The sequence below is a fragment of the Tyto alba genome, unplaced genomic scaffold (assembly GCF_018691265.1).
Source record: "Tyto alba isolate M040663 unplaced genomic scaffold, T.alba_DEE_v4.0 Super-Scaffold_6, whole genome shotgun sequence".
Taxonomy (NCBI): Eukaryota; Metazoa; Chordata; class Aves; order Strigiformes; family Tytonidae; genus Tyto; species Tyto alba.
Genome location: NW_024881327.1, coordinates 20002129 through 20024016, shown reverse-complemented (window position 1 = coordinate 20024016; position 21888 = coordinate 20002129). Strand labels below are relative to the sequence as shown.

At 45.2% G+C, this 21888-nt stretch overlaps 1 protein-coding gene across 1 annotated transcript in view; it reads left to right on the top strand.

The window, feature by feature from the left end:
- The window catches only part of ENPP6 (ectonucleotide pyrophosphatase/phosphodiesterase 6), a 34227-nt gene extending 18772 nt beyond the window's left edge, over window positions 1-15455 (top strand). The window contains exons 4-8 of the mRNA XM_032999010.2: window positions 3899-4040; window positions 5065-5244; window positions 7593-7730; window positions 11803-11926; window positions 12727-15455. Coding sequence (XP_032854901.2) covers window positions 3899-4040; window positions 5065-5244; window positions 7593-7730; window positions 11803-11926; window positions 12727-12950 — 808 coding nt within the window. The 3' untranslated portion in view covers window positions 12951-15455. The remainder of the gene's footprint in view (window positions 1-3898; window positions 4041-5064; window positions 5245-7592; window positions 7731-11802; window positions 11927-12726) is intronic.
- Window positions 15456-21888: the final 6433 nt, after the last annotated feature.

The following is a 21888-nucleotide window of genomic DNA, read 5'->3' as shown; positions in this document are numbered from 1 at the left end:
ATCGTTTGGTGGGAAGGGACCTACAACAATCATCTAACCTAACTGATGGGAATGATGGGAATATATCTCTCAGACAACTCCTAGGGAAAACATATGCTCCACAGCCAGCTTTCCAGTTCCACCATCTCTCATCCAAACATTAACAAGGGGCAATTCCACATAGGTTGTAAAATCAGGGAAGATGGCACCACTGCATGTGGAGCCAGTGCCTTACCTTAGCTATAACTAAGCTTCCTCTTTTAAAACCTTGTTGGTTCCATAATGTATCCAATCATAGCATACACTTCTACTTTGCTGCTGCGAACTGCCATAGCAATTTAAATCTGAAAAGTTTCATATTCATATGCTGAGTGTTGTTTGTCCTTGAAATAAAGGCTTCAAAATGATGAGAGTGCTGCTGCAGATGTTGTTTCCAGTTGCTGGAGCCTGCTGCACAGACGCTCACAAATCACAGTGATGTTCACAGCATGGGGCTTAGAGACAAACTGTCTCAGAACATGTGAGACATTTGATGCTGGAATGACTTGGTTTAGATTTTAAGAAAGTTATTTGCATGTGACATGAGGAGGTCATATGTGCCATCGGAAGCTTTCTGGAGCTTCTGTGACACTTCAGTGTATAAAAAAGGAAATGGAAAACTGAATACAGACACCAGCTCTGACTCCTGGTAGAAACTCAGAATTACCATAGAAAGCTTTTTGGGCGGGTGTCATTTGTGTCATTCGGGGATGGGTCAAGATGTGTTTGAAGCTTCCTTCCTGGTTTCTATGAAGCAAGGTGCATAAAGCTGCTCAGAATGGTTTGCAGCTTTGTAACTGTGATCATGATTAAAAGCAAGGCACAAACTGTTAAAAGCTTCAAGCTGCTCTTTTGGGTAGCAGAAGCCCATTGAAAATGATTCAACAGCTAATTCACCCCGAGTCACAAGACTGCTTGCTGCTGCCTTTGGTGGAAAAGAAGAAAAGGGCAGGGACACAACAGTGTGGGTGGGGCAGCTCGCAAGACGTGAAAGGTGATGGGTCCAAGAACAAACCCCTGCCACCACGATGTCTGCAGTAAACACCAGCTACAGCCTGCTGAAGAGCCCAAATCCTACATATTGCCCTGGAGCTGTGGGGGGTCCAGTCTCTGAAGTCTATTTACATGCCATCCCACTTGAATTTCTGCCCGAGTTCCTTTTCTTTAAGTGCTCTGTCTGCAGCAAGGCAGGAAAGAGCGAAAAGGAACCATCATTGATAAAACTGATAATTGGTTGTGGGTATAAATACTGCAGGGACTTACAGTAAGAAAGGAGAGTAGAGAATAAACAGTTTAAAAATCAAGCAGGTTTTCCTTCTTCTTTCTCTTATTCGTTCTATTTGTTTAGTCCTTGAAAATTTAGCAAGAAATTTTCAGTGTTGCTGGGCCAGCCTTTAAGAAGTAAAGCCTCTGAAATGCCTTTATTGTAGGCCTATTCATTTAGCAGGAGTTAGCATCTCTGGGTAGAAGAGCCTTGAGCTGGGTTTTATTGTCATCTACGTATTTTGCAAGAGCTTCTGACTCTTGAAGGTGTTCAAAGGCTGGCAAATCCAGTATGTTTTCTCGCCACACCCCAACTAATTGCAAAAGCCCATTAGGCTGAGGCTGGCACTAGCTATATGTGGGAAGACAGCCTGTGGCAAGGGCAGTCTGTCGCCTGGAGCAGTGCCTTGCTGGTTGCCCTAATGACAGGTATTAGTAGTTAATGAACAGCACTTATGCTCCCACCATTAGCAAACCTTATGGGGACTTCAGGGTAGGGAGAGTAAGCCCTTTACTGTGGCATGGTGGCCTATGGGTTAATTTGAGTTTGGTTACAGGAATGTCCTGACCCCTCTTAACTTCACCAGGGTCAAGGGGAGTTTTATCAATGTCCTCTGCAAGGGAGCCACTGAGCTCCTCTGGAAACCAAAGGAAACCATCCTTCAGGAATATTCCCCAGTCTCTTCGGACAGGTGCTTTGAGACCATTATTTAGACAAAAAATATTAAAAATTAAGTCAAGCACCTGTTTTTGCCAAATGAAACTAAAACCTCCCTGATGTCTTTTCCATTACTGTAATTTAAGGGCTGCTGTAATCTACCTACCTTCCTGGAAAGGTGTCATGAAGTTTGTGCAGCACTTGCAAAGTGTGTTGATAAAATATAAACTCCTTCTTTGGTATTGCCATCGATGCCATCCAGCTTTCTTCATCAAGATTTCCTTAGCCATCTCTTGAAAGTTACTGGTGATGGGAGAAGACAGGACTAACACACAGAAAGACAGGTTACTTCTCCTGTGCAAGCCATGATCAGAGATGCCTACGTTTCTTAGGAAAACAGGCAAAAAATGGAAACAAAGTCAAAGTCAGTCATGCAAGTTCTGAATGTGCTGTACCCAATCCTGCAGACTCCCAAGCATGCCGCATAACTGGAGCTGGTCCCATTGAAGTAATGTGCAAAGTTGAACATTCATCCTTACAGCACTGAGCCCTCACTGAGAAACCTCACCACAGCTGAAATAAGACCACTTATTTTATGGAATAAATCTCTTTCTTAGCTTCTATTGTGATCTAAATGATCATTTCATTACAGGTGAGAAGACACAAAGCAGTCTAAGTAGCTAATTAATACATGGAATGCAGCAGCAGAAAACTGTTTCAGTAGGTTCAGTGAATGTGTATGCAATATAGAAATTACAGGGTTAAATTTTAAAAATTAATTTATGCATAATACAGATGGAAAGTCATGGTTAAAATGAAATTGGAGGGAGGGAATGGCTGCTTCATTTGAAGGATTTTAAAATCATGGAGTGAGAAAGAACACTGTTCTGTAGGACCAGCAGTGCAGAAATTCCCACCACAGCAGAGACCTTCAGCTTCCTACAGGACTGCTCCTCTGAGACCTTCAGCAAATTTACAAATGCAAATGACAAAACCTAATTCATTCACTGAGTGCCTCACCTCAGATTTTTTTCTCCTCACTCATTACACCAGACTACTCAGGTGTCTTTAATCAAAGAAGCTAGACTTGTCAGGACATCACAGAAAGTCTTTTTGTAGGGATCTTCATCTGGATGAGGGCATGTATTATAGATGGCACACCCTGACATGTATTAAGCACAGTAGAAGAATACTGGGTTTGAACTTCATGAGCATAGATTTGCGATTTTATCCACACGAATGCTCTTAGGGAGCTTTACAGTGAACAGTAAAGTGGTCATGAAAACGTAAGTAAGCACTGATGTATGTGCAATCCCCACTAATTAGGCTGAGGGCATTCAGTGCAGAAATGTGTGATCAGCTAAACTTGTGCAACTCTGAAATTACCTTAGTTTTCCTTTGGTCATATTCCTGACTAAAAACCCCATCTAAAATCTCACCCCAATTCATACCACTCAGGATTTTGCAAGGTCATGGAAGAGCATGTCCTCAGTTGACCTCAGTGGTTTGGAAGAGCTCACGCAGGGGAAAGCCAGAAGTGCCAAACTTTAATTAAAGTACATTTAACTGGTAATTCCCACGATACTTTTAATAAGGGCATTCAGCACAGAAATTAGTATTTCTTCTGGGTCTTTCTTTGTCATTAAAGACCTCCTTCCTAATTTGAAGAGGTAGTAGAGGGCTGCTGCCAGGCCAGCCTGTGTTGGCACATGGCAGTCTCTACTTGGCATCTCTGAGGGGAGTCTCAAGCAAACTCAGGTGACACGGGGCATGAGTAACGAGCCCAGCCATGCGACAGCAGGTAGGAAAGCCCGGGCTGGAAGCAGAAAATGTTCCTCTGGGGTTTTGTGTCTCGATGTGCTGGTGAGGACCCTGACGCCAGCAGCCGGGAGGGGAGTGCGGGCGGGTGGTCCCCGTGTGCATCAGCCTCTCACTCCTTTCCCTCCTTCCAACCCCCAGCAACGGCAGCGCCGACATGGCCGCGGTGTACTACGAGCGCATTGACGTGGAAGGCCACCACTACGGCCCTTCGTCCAAGCAGCGGAAAAACGCTTTGAAGGAGGTGGACAAAGCCTTGAGCAACATGATCGCACTCATCAAGGTGAGCGGCATCCGAAAACCCAGCTCCTGGGTAAGCTTGGAAAAGGCTTTTGAAACTGCTCTTTGTGGCACGAATGAGAGCCTATTTAATACCTGTTAATTGGGTGCGTTGACTGTAAACTTTTATTTCCTGAGCAACACAGGCTACCAAAATCCCATGGAAGTCAAGTCACCATTCCCCTGATTTTTTATTTTTGTCAGTGGCATTATAATCCTCCTGGTGGATTATTATACTGATAGCCCCGGGAAGCCATAAACCAATATACATGTCGCTTTGTTTATAACTTATGTTGCTGGCTGGGCTTTATAGTAGGCAAACAAATCAATATCATCCGCTTTCTAAGGTTTGTGGAATCAGACAATTAACTTTTATAGCATTTTTTATGGCAGCATTCAGAACTCTGTACTTTAACCTTTGTTTTAAAAAACATTATCTAAATGATTTTGCAGTGAGAAAATGAGGATACCAAACTTTTGGGTAAATGTCAATTCTGTGAATATTTCTGACAATGATAAATGCTTGTTAGAGATTTTAATGTGTTTCAATGAGGTGAGGAGTATGAATTTCCAATTTCACTAAATTATAAAAGCTCTAATTCTAAGTGCTTGTGTTTGGGAGGGGAAGATAGAAACACCCCTGCCACATATGGTACCATGACAAAGTTGCTCTCCCCCAGGCGTTTTGGCCTACAGATGATGAACAGTTGGATAAAATCCTGTCTAAGACAAACTGGAGCAACTGGTTTATGGAACTGGGATGTAGTGTCTGATTATTTAGCAGGGGGTGGATTTATTTTGGCAAATCTCTCTTTTGAGCTAACTTCTCAGACCCTTCAGGGTGGCAAGTGAGAGTGGATATCCACCATTACAAGTGGTGGCAAAGCACACTGCAGAGTGTTTGTGACCGTGCTCCTTCTGGCCAACTTCTACTCAATCAGTGGAGGTTAAACGGGGATTAAAATTTGTTGGCGAGCAAAGCAAAACACTTTCCTGGCCGTAACAGGTTTCATACACTCACTTCACAGAGCATGGGCCTTCAGCATGACGTCAATGTCCTCCTCTTCTCCGATCATGGGATGACAGACATCTCTTGGGCAGACAAAGTGATTGAGCTGAAAAACTATATCAATATGAGTGATACCATACAAATGAAGGACCGAGGTCCTGTTGTGAGCCTCTGGCCAGTTCCAGAGAAGCACGCGGAGGTAAGTACAACTTACTCGTATTTATTTAGTTTTGTGTTTCCTTGTTTTTTATGACAAATGTGTCTTTTGTTTGCTCGTAACATCCAACTTCTGCTCTCAGAGATGTGTGTAAAAATCAGCCCGAGACTCTTACTGGGAGACAGACTTGGATCCTGTGACGCTCTTGTGATGCTGGTTTCTGAAGGAAAGTCACACGAGGCAAATTAAAAAGCATGAACTTTCACCATTACATGGCACAGATACATGCTTTCAAACCTCACTACTATGTGCTTCTGACAAATGGCTAAAAGATTTTAGCACAAAATAAGTTATTAGGATTTTATAGATATATATATTAGTCAATTTATTGACCCTCTAGCTAGAATTTTCAAATGATCTGGAGCAGGTCAGGCATTCATATTCCAGTAAACTCCCATAGAGTTTGAGGAATTAACTCCATTAGACTAGAATTACAAAAAATATGTATTTTTTTTTACAATAATCTCCTTTGAAAAAATGTGACGAATAAGCATGTTGGGTTGAATCAACCGTTAAAGCCCAAGGCCAGAACTGCAGGATTTCGAGGAACAAATTAAAACAATACTGAAAAAAATTTTGAAACCGCTTGAAAAGAATGAAAATGCACCATCTGTAACTAATAGACTAGTACATTATAGTTTAACCAGAAACCAATGCTTGAGAAGTCGTTATTACTGTTCTCAGAATATAGATGAGTGGGTATACAAAATGGGCAGTCTGTGCTCCAGGTGAGTAAGTTTGTTTTCTATTTTATATTTTATCCAGTTCCAGTATATTATAGCTTGTGCAATTTTTTAAAGATAATTATTTGCTAATTTTTGCACCCAAACAGGCTTCCCAGAAATTGTATAGCTGTGATATTGTGAATATTTCAAAGTAGTGCCAGAATTGAAAGTTGTCTTGGAGGCATGCATAAACAATTAATTCAAAGTTCCTGCAGGGAATCACAGCATTTATATATGCTCTCCTTGGCCTTAACTCAGACATTCATATTTTTTGTAGGCCAGACCTTCAAACAAGGGCAAGTATAAGTTGCAACTTCACACAGACATGGGGTTCCATCTGACAAAACTCTTAAGCAGATGTTTTTCTCTCATTAAACAGCCTAATTTCCCTAAGGAGAATAAAGTACCATGCCTCGTACCATGGTTTTGTTTTCTTCCTTCATTTCATTTTAGGACTTCTTACTGGAGTGCTACTTTTTAAAGCAAAATAAAGTTGATTTTCTGTTTCCCAGTAGCCAGGTTCCTCTATTCTTAATTCACTTTAAAGACCCATGTTTAGGAATGAGAATGTATCATAACGTAGTTGTTATCACCTTTAAGAGTTATCCCATTTTGAAGCACCAGAAGTATTGGTGAAACACCAGGTCCACTCTCTAGTCCAGGTCATGATGGGAGGGTCTGGCTGAGTTGTGCCGTCACACCCTGGTGCCATCCTTATGGCAACTGCATATCAATACAAATCTGTTGCACACATATACAGGCAAGGGGGACTTAGCTAAAACGCTAGTGAAGGACCTTTCATTCTTTACAGAGTCAAGCTATTTATTCCTGGAGATTATTTATATTTAAGCAAAAGAGTGTTACACACTCTGGGGACTCCAATAACCACCTTCTTTATAGCATATGACTATCTTCTTTAAGCATTTAAAATATTTTTCTGAATAATGTGGGGTTTAACCACATTTGTGTGATTATATTCCAGATGGTATGATTAATATTAATAAACCACTTGTACGGCATTGTGAAGCTTCAAAGCCGCAGGCATTGGCTGGCTAATCTCATGGCCTCCTTACGAAGCGGGTAGCTAAACACTATCAGTCCCTTTGACAGGGACTGACTGATTAAGTGTGAGAAACACCAGTGAGGTGACATTAATTGCTCACTCAAGAGCATGGAGGCAATGAGTGGCAGAGGTCAAAGGCAATATCCTTTTTTCCGCCTCTGTACTCAGCCCACATGGTGCCTTTGAGCATCTTTCAGTACTTCGCTTACTGTGTCCTGCGATGGTTTCTGCTGGTCTGTCTCTGTAGGTTGATATACTCACACGCCTACACTTGTGAGTGCGTGTATTATAAATATATAATATACATGAATTCATGTGTTCCTGTGTGTTTACCATCCAAACTTCTGGAACCTCCTAAACCACATAAGCAGGTTTTGCACAGTCATCATCTTAGAATCAGCAAAGTCCCAGTTTGAATGTGCAGATGATTAGCCATTAAAGGGGATTAGTAATTTTAAACATTCAGGTGTTCCTATGTACCCATAGGCGTATATATGCTCCTTACAGCCATATGGCATCCTAACGTTTGTTTTTTTTTGCAGATATATCAAAAACTGAAAGCTGTGGAACACATGCACGTTTATAACATACAGGACATTCCGGACAGGTTTTTCTACAAAAAAGGAAAATTTGTGTCTCCTCTAACTCTCGTGGCTGAGAAAGGATGGTTCATAGTAGAGGTAAAGTATAGAAGCAAAGTACTTAGACGTGAGTGTGAAAAGGTGCCATATATGAAAACAGTAAGAAATATGTACAATTCTATGCTGAGCATTGAGTTAAAGCGTTACATGATTTATTTGGGATGACTGCAAAACTAATGTCAAATGTTGCTGTGTGCCTAAAAGAATGTAAAGGCATGGCAGCTATGATGAAGGCAGACAAAGTTAAATAGTCAAGACTTCTTTTTTCTGTGTTGTCATAAAGCAGGAGGAGATTTTGTATTTCCCATTCCCATTCTGTTGTTTTATTCCTCTTCCCCTTGCCTGCCTACCTTCATCTCAGACACAAAAAGAGTATTTCCATTTCAAGCCCTTACTATCCCTCCATTCAACAGCACTTTGTGTCAACCTCTCCCTCTGCCTGGTTTCCCACCCATCAGACACTGTCCTAAAAATGCCCCGTTTCTCCCAAGCCTTCCAGTCTCAAAAGGGTCATACTGGGGGTTTGTTCCTCTGAGATACCCAGTGCACACACTGAAATCTGAGATTTTTTCATACAGACTTATTTTGCTACTATGAATTATTGTTGTTGTTATTATTTTGTACTTGTAGTATTACAGAGCATCTCCACATTACAGATATTAACTGCACCTCACCACAGCTCAGAGGGTGAGGCAACATATATATCTTCTAAGTGGGTAAACTGAGGAGCAGTACTAAGTGATTTGTCCAAGGTCATATATTAAATCAGTAAAGTGGCAACAGAACCAAGGAGTTCTGGGTTTTTTTCAGTGTCCCAGCATAGCCATTGCCCATCACTGCCTTGCAGATTATTGAAACTGAGTTGAGCATCTTCTTTCATGACCCTCAGAGCTACTGCTCACCAGGCTTTGCTCAAGGTGGTCCACACCATCACATTTCTCACTAGCCAACCTGACTTTAGGATAGCAATTTCTACAGCAGAATATAAATGCACCTCTAAAACAACCTGATTGCTTTTGAGTACGGAAGGGTGAGCACCACATTTCTGGTTAAAAAATAATGTAAAAAAGCCAGAGTTAAGATTCAGACTTGTAAAGTAGGAATCTGAAACATTTCTGCCAAAATTATTTTTAAAAAATTACAACTAAACTCTTTTGTACAGAAGTTGAACACAGAACATTTTTACATATTCTGTAAAAAAAATGCACTTTAAAAAAAATCATTGAAACTCTGACAAACCTTAATAACAGTGCAGCAAACACTGCTGCTATGGTAATTATTTCTGTCTCTCTGCCCATTCCTTCCCATTGTTTCTGATTTTCAAGAATGTCCTCTCATTAATGCTGTCAAATTTTCCTTCTACTCAGTACATTTTCATTATCTGTGAATCGGATGTGAAAATGAAAGTTTCCTGTCATATTTTTAAAGCAATAATTGAGCCTTCTATTATACTTCCTGCCCAAACCACCGAAGAGAGAATGTTCAGCTCTTCCCTATCATGCTAACGGGGTGTTTTAACTCTCTGTCAGCTAGTGGATAGCTATAAGCTGTTTGAAATAGGTTGGTTTTTGGTTTGGGTTTTTTTTTTTTTGGTTGTTGTTGTTTGGGTTTGTTTTTTTTTTTTTGAGAGAGAGATAAAGGGGATGTATCTGGAAAGTTTTGGGTTGGTTTTGGTTTTTGTTTTTTTGTTTTGTTTTTTTTTTCCCCAGCAGGGAGCATAGGAACAAAAGCCTGTCCACATTTCAGTTCAAGCAGGATGAAGAGGGATTTCACATGCCTCCAGCTGTTTTGAATCTGGTCTGCTAGTATTATCTTGTTCCCTCCCCATGAGTGAGTGGTCCCCATCCTTTGAGGAGAATTTCGCCTAGCTGCTCTCCTGGATGCAACAACGGCGTTAGCCCCCAGGGTTGCGTTCTCACCCTGTGCCCATCCCCATGTACTTCCCCAAGTTTTAGGGAGCAGTTGCTGTACAGCTTCTGAACATGCACGTGCGGGGAGCAGCCCAGCAGCAGCAGCCCCAGGCATGCCTGCTTCATCTGTGAGGAGCAGCGCTTGCCCAGGCTTAGGCTGAGCATGGAAAATTAATGTCCGGGTTGAGTTCTCTGTCCCATTTGGGTTCGCCAAGGCAGACACGTTGGGGATGCTGCCGGCGCCCTGGCCCCAGAGAAGCCCCAGGACTTTGTGGGGTTTGCTGTAAGCCTGGAAGGGCAGCGCTGAGGTGCTTGCACAGCCCTTTCCCTCCAGCTACTGCTGTTAATGGCTCCGTTTCATGAACTCTCACTTCAGCTGCAGCTGTGAAACAAAGTAATATGTTTTCTGACCCAACTAGCAGCAGAAATAATGGGAATGACCGTGCCTTTGACTGCACATCTGGCTGCAGGTCGGTATCTCCTGATGCCTGGGTGGGTGATGGAAAGGCACACTACCTCCTGCCTTTGACATTCCTGGGGAAGCAGCTGAGTCCACAACATCTGACAGGGCCGTGGAGGGGTGCAGCTTCGGCAGTGTCATGGTACTGCCAAAGAAACACTGCAAATTAGCTGTGACTTGGTTTGTCTGGAGCTGATGCTAACAAATACTGTACAGGCTGCCCAATGGTGAGCAGCCCTGTGACAATTAGTCACCGGGAACCGCCGTACACCGAGCCACAGCATAAGGAGGTGCTGTGGTAGGAAGAGGGGAAGGAGTCTGTTTTCTCCTTGGCTTGCTCTGAGCTCTGTCAGTGAAATAGATGGGGACAAGGAAAGAGATTTCATTTGTCAGCTAAAATTGTTTAATTATCTGGTACATCTGCTGACTATTATGTACAAAGAAACACAAGGGATACTCTGGGGGTTCCCCTGGAAAACAATCGGAAGAGCCACACCTCATAGCCATAATCATTCCTGTCCTCAGTGCTCCTGCACACAGTCAATTTTCTTCTGGGGCAGAGGAGTAAAATAAAAATCAGACAAAATAAATGCTTGTAAAAGGAAGGGGATCCTCAGTCAATCTGCTTTACCATCTGCAAGGGTTGCAGCATCACTCAGCCAGGGTGAGGATGTGGGACACTATGTTGGGGCGTCTTTTGTGCTCCTGTGATGAAGCCCAGACCTAGCCACTTTAGGGAACTGTAGTTCCTTCCCTGCAGCCATCAGAGAAATTAATGCCAGGGGCCTAACGAACTGTCAGCTGATGTTCTTTGTCTGAGTGAAATTCCTGCTGTAGTTTTAGGGATATGTGAAGTGTCACATGTGCTGCCATCCCTAGCGAGTATGGGACAAGAGACTGTCACGGAGAGGGTAGCTCCAGCATTTTGAGCAGTGCCTAGGGACTGCTGCTCCTGAGGGGGGGACGGGTGGGCAATAAATGGCACTGCTGCAGGTAGTCTGTTGAGAGCTGTTAATACAGAACAGGAGAAAGTAAGGAAGGAATTTAGAAGTACAACTTAGGTGCAATATGGGCAGGGAAAAGCAAGAATTATGACGACAAATTATTACAGCATGGATCCACTAAGCAGGGAGAGAAAACTGAGAGCGGTCTACGCCAGGGAGAGGGGGATTGTCTTAGGTCTGAGCCTGTGTTCCCTGGAAGGAACCTCGTTGCTTTAATACTAAAACAAGCACAGAGAATAAATAATAATCGTTAGAAAGTATACAGTAGGTATGATGTTTGTATTGTCTAGGCCGACTAGTCGAACAGAGCAAAAATGGCTTCTTTTTCAATGGTGCTAACGGCATGTCAGGCAGAACAACATACCATCAAATCCACAGGGGTGCATGGTGCTGGGTGGGAGCGTGGCACTGGAGGGGAGATCAGCGCTGCTAGCGGGCAGCAGGAGAGGGTCACCACCTTGCTTACGTGTCACGTATGGCTGTGATACTTTTTGCTCACGGCAGAAATTTGGATGAGTGAGAGGCCAAAAGTTGTCCTGCCCACGCAGCTGGGAGATGGCTAATTTGCTGAGAGACAGCAAAGCTGGGGGTCACCCCTCCTGGTGATGAGCCCCTGTGCAGCCGAAGGCACGGCACGGGGGCCTGATGGGGGGGGTACAGCACGTGGAGACAGAGCGTGGCACCCCTGGCACAGCCCGGCAGGCAGGCACTAACCGTGCTCTGCTGTTGTCACCCAGAGCAGGGACAAGCTGCCCTTCTGGGAGAACGGGACGGGGAGGAAGGAGGCCTGGCAGAACGGCTGGCATGGCTACGACAACGAGCTCATGGACATGAGAGCCTTCTTCATCGCATACGGGCCAGGTAGGGTGCCACCGCCCGCGGTGTCCCGCGCCCCGCACAGCCCCGCGGCCCCTGCAGCCCCTCGCACGCCAGGGCCCTGCCGTGGCACTTTGCAACGCCCAAAGATTACAAATAGATGGCAGGATTTCCTCACTGCAGCTGGATGCCGGGAAGGTTTCTAGCTCTGTATCTGTTTTATAGCTGTAGAAACAGAGCAGAGAGATGTGAAGGGATTTGGTCAGCCCCGCTCTGACATCCCAGTGCAGTAACTTTATCCCTTTGCCCTATTTTCCTCAATTTTGGCCTGAATTTTTAATTCCATTTGAAACACATGAATTATTCTGTTGATGGATTCGGACTCGCTAATGCAGAGCGCTTTCTTTGGGAAGGGTACAGCACACCTCACCCACCCGTCCCATGAGCAGACCCCTGGTTTTGGCTTCATCAGGCCCTTTAAACACTGCTGAGCACTAGGCTGCAACTGCAGACAGGAGAGAAAGCAAAGCAGAATGCGCAATACAATTATTTCAAGCTATTAAATCTACCAAGCACAAACAGTAAAGTAGCTCCTGTACTTAATGCATTTTTTTTTTTTTTTTAGTTTTTAGAATAAAATTGGACTAAAAGTAAAAATAATGAATAAAAATGTTTAAAATGTTTTTGCTGAGTGATGTAAATTGTATTGTGTGCCACATCCCAGCCTGCTGGGTAAGTCCTGGCAAAGGCAGAGGAGCCCTTGCCCCGCAGCGCCCCGCGTTTCAGGAGCAGAGCCCCAAGCCGTCCAACGCCAAATCCTCTCTTTTGCCCGTTTCCCCCTGCAGATTTCCGATCCAACTTCCGAGCGCCTCCCATCAGATCCGTGGACGTTTACAACATCATGTGCAGGCTGGCAGGAATACAGCCGCTGCCCAACAACGGCTCCTGGTCCAGGGTGGAGTGCATGCTCCGAAACACGGCCCCCGTGGCACCGCTCCCCCCGAGCAGCAGCTGGGCCCTGGCGCTGGCTCTGCTCTCCCTGTTCGCCGAGCAGATCTCCTTACTGTGATCCCCAAACAATGTCGGTCAGTGTCACCAGCAACTCCATCCTTCTCTTTTAAAGTTCTTCGTTTGAATAATAGCTTCGTTATTGTGCTGTCCCACACTCCTCCGCCGATCCTCACCAGACGTGAATCCGACCCGTCCTGCGCTTACAGTGGTTATAACGTGAAGCCAGGTTTTGTGCTGCTCTAACCACAGCCAGGAAGGTCGGTGTCACTACCCTAGATTTACAACACTGGCAATGAGAGCGGAATCTCAACTGGCTATCCACAAAATTCTCTGGTGGGTGCACGTGGCGGTCTCTGAGCATCAAACACATCTTACCCCACTGAGAGGCTCACCCTGGCTCCTGGCACCGAGAAGCTCAGGGGTGGAGATGGACCTCTGTGCATTTAACTGGTTTCTTTCTGTTTCAGTCCTTCATCTCCAGCTCTATCACCAGCAGAGCCCCGTCTTCTCCTTACAGTGCCAGCCAAGCCCTGTCTATACCGACCCGTTCTTCAGAGCCAAGCGCTTTGCTGAGTGATTATAAATGCTGAGAGAGGTGGATCGGCTGGGAGAGCAGGGAGAGCATCCTACTTCTCTCAGCCTTTCCTTCTTCATTTTCCGAAAGGGAGCCCTGGTCCTGCATGCCCTCAGGCCGGGCTTTCCTCACCCATCACAGTGCTGGGGGCAGGGCTGGGAAAGGGGAGAGTGATGGAAATCCTCCACTTCAGTAACAGAAGGAAAGTGAAAAGGCATTGGGATGCACAGGGGTCAGGAGAAAATTGGATGAGGAAGCCTGGCATTTTACAGCCTCTCTGCTTTCCCTGGTAAAGATAATACCATCTACTCAGGTTTTGGGTTTTTGTACCCAATTGCATTTCTGAAGGTTTTTCAACACTTACTGCTTTTCTACCAGGTCTTGCCCTCCACATCTCAGCTCAGTGAGCAACACACCCCGCTTTATTCTGCAGCAGGGAGAGAGGTCTACACTGATGGCTCTCCCACCCTTTCAGTTAATCCTAGCCAAGATTTCCACCATGGGCTATTAAGCCCAAAGAAATTTGTAATGGCAAAGTAAAATAACAGGAGAGGATAGAGCTGTTGTCGGAGGTGCCTTCAGGAGTGCTCAGCGCTTTTTCTGATATACCTCTGAACCAGGAGCTTTCAGTGACAAACTGCCTTTGGAAGGATTTAGGTCTCTCCCTGTGCAAAATAAAGCTCTAGGACTTACTTTCCCTACGGATCCAGAGTCAAGCACGATCCTGTGATACGTATGGTACAGTGAGTTTAAGGGTGAATGATTACACCGTGAAAAAAACCCCAAACACCAAATTAAACTTGACAAAAGACTTCTGTAATAGCCGTAAAGATTTATGTAATGTGTTTTTAAAGCTCAAGTGAACCATCAAATCAATTGGGGAAAAAAAGAGAGAAAATCAGTCTTTGTTATTAGACTGTTGAGTATAAAAGGCAATTTAGTGCTTTCGAAGCATTTGCAGTGGCTGTAAAACAAGCACCTATTGTTCAGAGTTCCCTGTTGCTCTTTAATGGACCAGGCTCCATGAATTCACTGGAGCACATTTTTAAAGCGAAAAAATTATCAGTATACAAGATAAGCAAATGACTAAATTACCAAGTTTTGTTTGAAAATCAGCAGGATAGATACAGGCAGTGCCTGCTAATCCCTTCACAGCCTGCCGTTTTAACTCTTACAATGAACAGAACCCAAGGTCTTACCGAAGAAAAGATTCTAAAATTATAAGGATGTATTCAGCTTCTCAATTATTATACAAGCAGAAATTGGAAATAACAAATGAGGCCCACTGAGTTGTTCCAGGGATGGACGATGACACATGAAACCAACGTTGATCCTTGTGAGTACTTTGTGTAACTCATTTCTGTCAGTGTCCACATGCAAATACTGCAGAGTAAATCTTCTAATTGCAATATGATTTGTTTGACCTTAATGCAAGCACTGTGTGTACGGCAATACACCTCAAGAGATACTTGATCTGTAAAAGGGAAATTTGACAGTAGACCTACAAGAAGCTCATTAGCTTCAGGAGAACTACCACTGATTATTTTTTGAGAAGTGCATCTTTCTTCCTCAGAAATGTTGTACCTCTGAATCAGTTCACATTCTCATTTAAAAATCAAGTGTCTTGACTCTTGCCTATTTTTCTGTATACTATGCAATGGAGGTGGGTGTATTTTTAAAACCTATTTCTGAATGATGTTTTTATACAATGACTGATTGTGAATGAGTGAATAATTCCAAAAATGGTGTTAGAAAAAAAAAATACATCTTTTTGTAAATATTGTAAGATTTTTGAACAAAACAATGAAAAAAAGCCACCCCTGTAACACCTTGCCTTTCACGTTTGATTGCTGCATCAAAGTGTGATAAACAGTGTTTGAAGCTTGTGCTGATTAATCGTCAGAAAGATGAATGATAACATTGTTTAAAAATGGCAAAGTTGTCAGCATGTAAATTAGGGACATTAAATACATCACACGAGATACTGTAGGCTGTATACGCAGTCCTTTTTTCCAGATGTATTTCAGTATTTAACCTTTTGAACATCCATCCAGGGACATGCAATTCACACTAGCAAGTGGACGTGACAAACCATTTTGCTCTCCTAGGAAGAGAGGTGAGCCCTGGATGCTCTGTCCAGACCCACTTTTCCAACCCCCACCACGTTACCATCACATTCAGCTGCTTGCACAGAAATCAGAGGCGCATTGTCACCGATACCAGGGTTCAGCTGGCTTGGGCTTTCCGGAGCCCTCACGATACGGCCCACTTCCCAGCACAGGACAGTGCAAATGGCAGCAAGAGCTCAAAAACCAACACCAAGGGCCTCAAGGACAAGGGGCCCTATTCCTGCCCGAAGCTCCACAAACCAACAACGGTGTTGACAGAAGAGACTGAATTAGTAGAAATAAGTCCCCAAAATTACTCAGTGGAATTTATCTTGTTTTCCTTACGTGAACTGATGACAGGTGCAGGGAAGGGACGATGGAGGAGAAGCAGTGCAGGTATATCAGTGAGTCCTTTCATTGGCAGCAGGGCTCCCTTTGAACTGGCAGCACTGCCAGGGTCTGCCCAGAGATGCTCCCCTCACATCCCATGAACATGGGTCCCGCAAACAGGAGGATGCCGAGGGACTGCCTGCACGGGGACAGTGCGGGAATCGGTCTCGGTCAGCTCCCCGTAGCGGTGCCAAAAACGGCAATTTCCCACCTAAATAAACTGATCCCTTTTTTTTTTTTATCAGTGATCCTGGAGGCTGTGTAAATGGCATGGCTGGCCAGGGCTTGGCGGATGAGCCGTCCCTCCAGCATCCCTCGGGATGCAGCCTGCACTTCCCACACAGGCTGCAGCCTCGCGGGGACACCTTCCCGTCGGCCCGGACGCTGGTCACGGCCCTCCGCAGGGCTTCACAGCTAAGGGGTGAATTAAAAGATTTTGTGCTGCTGGCCACCTTCCTTGCCTCCTAACTGCTCAGTAGAAGTTAAAACATCTGTCAGACATTAAAACTCCACACCTCAGGGGGAGACGCAGACCGAATGAGCTCTGGGCACTGGGAAGTGAAAGGCACTGGAAAAGCTCCATGTAACATTTCCCCCACCTCCTTTTCCCTGTAAGGCTGTGGCAGAGGGGGCAGGCGGCTGCAAATCCAATAGGAATTTTTTAAGAAAACATGGCCTGATGAAGGGAAAAGTTTGAAAGCCTCCATTTTAGCATGATGAGTCATTAATAGCTGTTTTGAAAGACAACTTTCACCTACATGATAAACATTTTTTGTATAGGTACTGAAACACATATATGTTAAGGGAAGGTTATTGTGGCGTGCTCAAAACTAAGAACATTTCAGAACTACAGTTGACTGGCCATCGTAATTCTCAAGCTTCGTACAGATGTCTATAGCTGTATAGATTATTCTGATAGAATCTGAATTATATGGATGCCACTACAGACTTGCAAGCTGGTATAACATTATCCCAAACCTGGCAGGCCTCTATCAATCCTACCGTTTCCCCTCTACCAGCCCAATTTCATCAGAAAATCACCATGACCTGCCCACAGCCCTGCCCTGCTCCCTCCCTAACCCTGCCCGGTACCTGTCTGGTGGCTCCCCCAGTGCGAGGGGAGCACCTCGAAGCCACGCAGCCCACACCGCCCGTTCCCACGGCTTCTGCCGCTTTCCCGGCTCACTGGGAAGTGCCACCCCCTGGGCGCGCAGATAAGCTCCCGCTTCAGGGTGGAAGACATCAATCAGCACCAGCATGGAAATATCAGTATTTTCTCTGTGGGCCAGGCGGGCTGAGGAGCTGAGGCGGCAGCTCAGCCCTCGGCGAGGAGAGGCCTTACGGCACGCAGAAGCGGAGATCTCCCCACATGCTGCTTTTACAGCCTTGTTTGCCCCTTTTTTTTTTTTTTTTTTTTTTTTCATTTTTGTGCTGACAGCCAGCAAGGTATCGGCTGCAAAGGCTGCAGCCTCCCAAGTCGTGGCTGGGGTTGCCAGGGCGGAGGGGGGAGCCCCCGGTTGGGATGGGGGGCTCTTGGCAGGGACCCCAGTGTGCCTGGGAGCAGAGGAGAGGCGGGAAGCGCGACCTGCCTGCAGAACCATGGGGTAACTTAAGCAGGCAGTGCTGGGGTGGAAGAAATCTGTGAATTTGAGGCAGGAGGGCTGTAGAGAGCAAAGTAAGAACTGGGACTTTTCTTTCATTCTGTGTTTCTCCTTGCATTTTTTCCTCTTTCTCCCCTTTAATCCTCTTTCTGTTACCCTTTACTCTATGGCTGATTCTTCCTCCTGCACCACGAAGACCCCCTCCTCCCCCAAACCTGCTGCCTCCATGTAGTTTCTTAAGAAAGCCTCCTGCCCTTCCTCCTGCCTGCTCCTGCCCTAATGGCAGAAGGAGGATGAGTAGCCTCAGAGAGGCATGCATGTTTCCATGGCCCTTAATGATCCTTGACAGGAATCAGCTGGATCTATTTCCAAATACAGACGACTTGGGCTGCATCTAGAGCTGCTTTTGTTGTTATTAAAGCCTGATCCCACTAATGTGAAACAAAATACATGTGGAGAAGAGGGGAGCAGAGGGCAGAAGGGATGAGCAATTCATCTCCTTGCTCTGTTCCTTGTTCTCACTCACAGCTTTGCTCTAGGTTAAATGCAGGACCCTCCGGTTAGGCAGTCCCAGTAGTGCTGCTCAGGAGGACTCTCAGCCTTCATCAGCTCAGGGGTCTCTGACTAAAGCAACAAAAGACAGCAAGGAAACAGTGAGGAGGGCTGAGGAGAGTGGGCTGAGGTGAGGGGGAGATGTGGTCCCAACCTCCCGCCTCAGCACAGATCAGGGCTTAGCTGGGCTCCGGGGAGCTCGTTTCATTCCTCCCTTGTCTGCAGCAAAAGAAGCATTTTAATATCAGGATTGTAGCAGCCTTTGGGAGCCTTTGCTGGCATGTGCACAGGTGATTTCCCCGTGTTCCACACCGAGGGTCACGGGCAGCTGGCTCCCAAACATCAGCATCCTCCACTAGGACTGCATGGGCATCTCCCACATGGCTGATTTTCCATGATTGTGGAAATGGGCACAGATGGCTCTTGAGCAGCTTTCTGTTGCTCTCAGGAAATTAAGAATACATTAAAACTTTACTCAGCACTTACATATATCACTTGGTGAATATTAAGACTCAAAATCAGCTGGAGACACTGGCATTACTTCCTTGCCGGACAGAAAAAGGGAGTTCAAGGCGGTACTGGCTGTTGCAAAGGCTGCGGAGCACAGGCAGGGCTTGTGGGGGGATCAGCCCAGCCACAATTTTTAAAAAGTGTTTATTTGCCTGTCCATGTATCCATCCATCCATCCATCCATCCATCCATCCATCCATCCATCCATCCATCCATCCATCCATCTATCTGTAAATCTCTCTCTCCTTTACTACTCCTTCCATGTCTTCCTCAAATTGGTGGGAATTTTGGGGGGCAAGATTTTGTTTCTGTGTTTGCCAGGGTAGGTAGTACCATGGTTTCTAGCTTGCAGCTTACTGATTGTCCCCAGGGATCCGAGGGGTGGGAGAGGGGTAGCCCCAGCCAGCCACGTCCCACACCTCGCACACATCTGGGCTGAGAAGATGCTGTAAGTGAGAGGGGAAGGCACCCCTTGCTCAACCATGGAGGGCTTCTTCAAGCATGGATGTAATAAGGAAATTGCTTTGGTCTTAAAAATAAGGTTTTAAAGCAGCATTCCCGTAGCAGCTGTGAAGGAGAAAAAAAAAAAAAAAAAAAGCTTAATATTTTTTATGATGGAGTTCAAGCAGTTTATGAGCTGGATTAAATAACCTGCTTGCTTATACTGCTGCAGGGGCTGAATGGGATGACCTGGAACATCCCCTCCTGCCCTAATCTCAAATGTTTCCTTATAAGAACAGTTTCGACAAAGAAAAATAACTTTTTTTATCCCCTCTAAACAGAATAAACTTGAGACAGCCCCTGGCTTTCTACTTGAGAGAGCCCCCAGCTTTCTTTGCATTTCATACAGCCTCTTTCTGCAAGGACAAATGAGATGAACAAATGCAAGTCCCACTGACAAGAAGATATTTAATATCCATGATGTGGGGAACTTTCCAGCAAAAGACAGACTCAGTTTTATGCAGAAATAGCTGAATGCAGCCTGTAAAGGCCCAGCAATTAATCACGTATTTGAAGAAATACAACACAGTCATAGAAGCTGAATTTTAAATGCTTGCTGCTCCAGTTTAGACAGTGACAAATTAAGGTCCATACAAAAGCAGGTGTGGCTCTTGAAGAAGCCCTTTGAGAGCAATTAAAAATGGGAAACCAGCTGATAAGTGTGCAGATGTGACAGCTAGAGCAGCTTAAGAAATTAATTCAGAGGAAGAGGATGGTGTAGGAGCTGAGGCGAATGAAACAGGACCTGCTCTCTGAAGGGGGTTGCTCCGTGGCAGGTGAAGTGCCTCGTCATGTGGGATGGGCAAAGCTGTGACAGCCACGTGTCGACACTCTCCTGGAGAGCTGCCCACATCTGCCACAGACAGGCTCCAAATGAAGCCCCCACCAAAAGACCTCCAACTGCAGAAGCTGCTGCCCTGCACGTCCCAGAGCTTCCCCTGGTGCCCAGGGGAGAGCTGTGCTCGGGGGTGTCTGAAGCCGATGGCCTGAGCACCTCCGAAAATGTCTTCAGTACCCCACGATAGAAAAGGCAAGGGGCTGAGATCGAGGGTGGTTTTTCCCAAATCAGCTCCAACGAGAGCCAGGTCTGCTCAGATCCAACAGGCAATATCCAGCCAGGTTTCACCTATGGTGCTTCATTGTTTCTGATCAATTCACCATCTCCAGTGTTCACTGTTCTGAAACAGTCAAGAAAATGGTTATTTTTCCCATTGAAAGCACATAAAATAATTCAGATACATGTCAAATTATGAAGGATTTGTAATTTGCCATTAGGGTTACCATTCAGGAAGTGTTAGCAGATTTATAAATAGTGCCATGAAAACAAACTATGAGTCAGTACAAGCCAGAGCTCCTCATCTTGTTCGGAAAAGGATGCCACCATGATTGTCATCACCAATTCTCCGTGCTATTCCTCCCACATCTACTCCTACCTTACCTCTTTCCATGCATGCAGCGAGTGTGCAGTATCTCTGGGACAGCATTTTGTAGAAAGTGCCTTCTACTAAAGTGTAGACTGGGGGACTGGTCCCATTTGCTTCATCAAAGTCTGTTCTTCCAAAGTAGTTTGTTGATACAAATCTCTATCCCACTGTGAATTTTATGGACTATTTCTCAGAAAAAGCTGTCAACACAGATCGCTATAGATGACTTGTTTGGTTTTTCAACCCGCCTTGTCCATCGGAAAGGATTGCTTCTGCTAACGTTAAGCTTTGGCATACAGTAATCCTTTCAGGAAGCTGAGCACAACAGCATTTCATTTGAGGCTGCCGATAGCATGGCAGAGCAGACAAGGTCTTTACCTTTAGCTTCAACCTCTAAGTAAAAAGAAAAAATCTCTAGTGAAGAGCTGCTCAGCCCCTTTCCTCTCTTTGTGAAGCTGAATATTTAAGCCACTTCTTTCTTGAAAAAAAAGATTTTACTTTATTAGCCCTATTTCCAGCATGGTGTTAATGAAGCATGGGAAATTTTCTGTGTAAAAGAAGTTCTCTTTCTGCATTCACCCCCTCACTAGCCTTGCTGTTTGTCACTAGTGTGGGTAGTGACAGCCCCAACAGTGCTGTCCTAGCCAGTATGCCAAATAATAAAACAGGTGGGCAGCTTCAGCACGGGATATAGCCATTCACAATGCCTCTACGCTTGGGCATAGGCAGTCATTGCAGCATGAAGACCCTGTTTGGCCTAACAGCTTTCATATTAAAAAAATGCATCCTAAGACTGAATAATTTCTCTTACAGTGAGCTCAACATACAGGGTCATGGCCAGGGAGGGGGGTCCCAGCCAGCCAGTAGCAAAGACAGCCTCAAAAAGCAGTCCTTGCAAAAATTCTGCAAGGGTGGGAAAAAGGAGGCAACCAGAGGGAGTCATGAATGCAGCCCGAGGCTGTACTGAGCACACAAACAGCAGCTGCAGGGCAGAGACGGTCTCAGCCTGTGCTTTTCTTCTGTTTGAAGGGATGGGAACGGGCTAATTTGGAGCTGGCAGTAGGTAATCAAAGAGAAGATATAAGATGAGTCTTATATAATGATCTGAAACTATTCTGCATCCCCCTTCTAGTTCCCTGTAACAACCACGGCTAGAAACAGAGACGCCTCCGAGAGATGTTTAGAAAGTTTCATACACCAGTGTGGTAAATAGAGCCAGTGCCAAAACCTCCCTGACTCCAAGAAGAGGCACGAGGAGAAGCAATTGCTCATTGCTTATCCATCTCCCTCCTGTCATCTGTTTTGTCTGGAGACTGCTGCCACGTGCAAACATCTG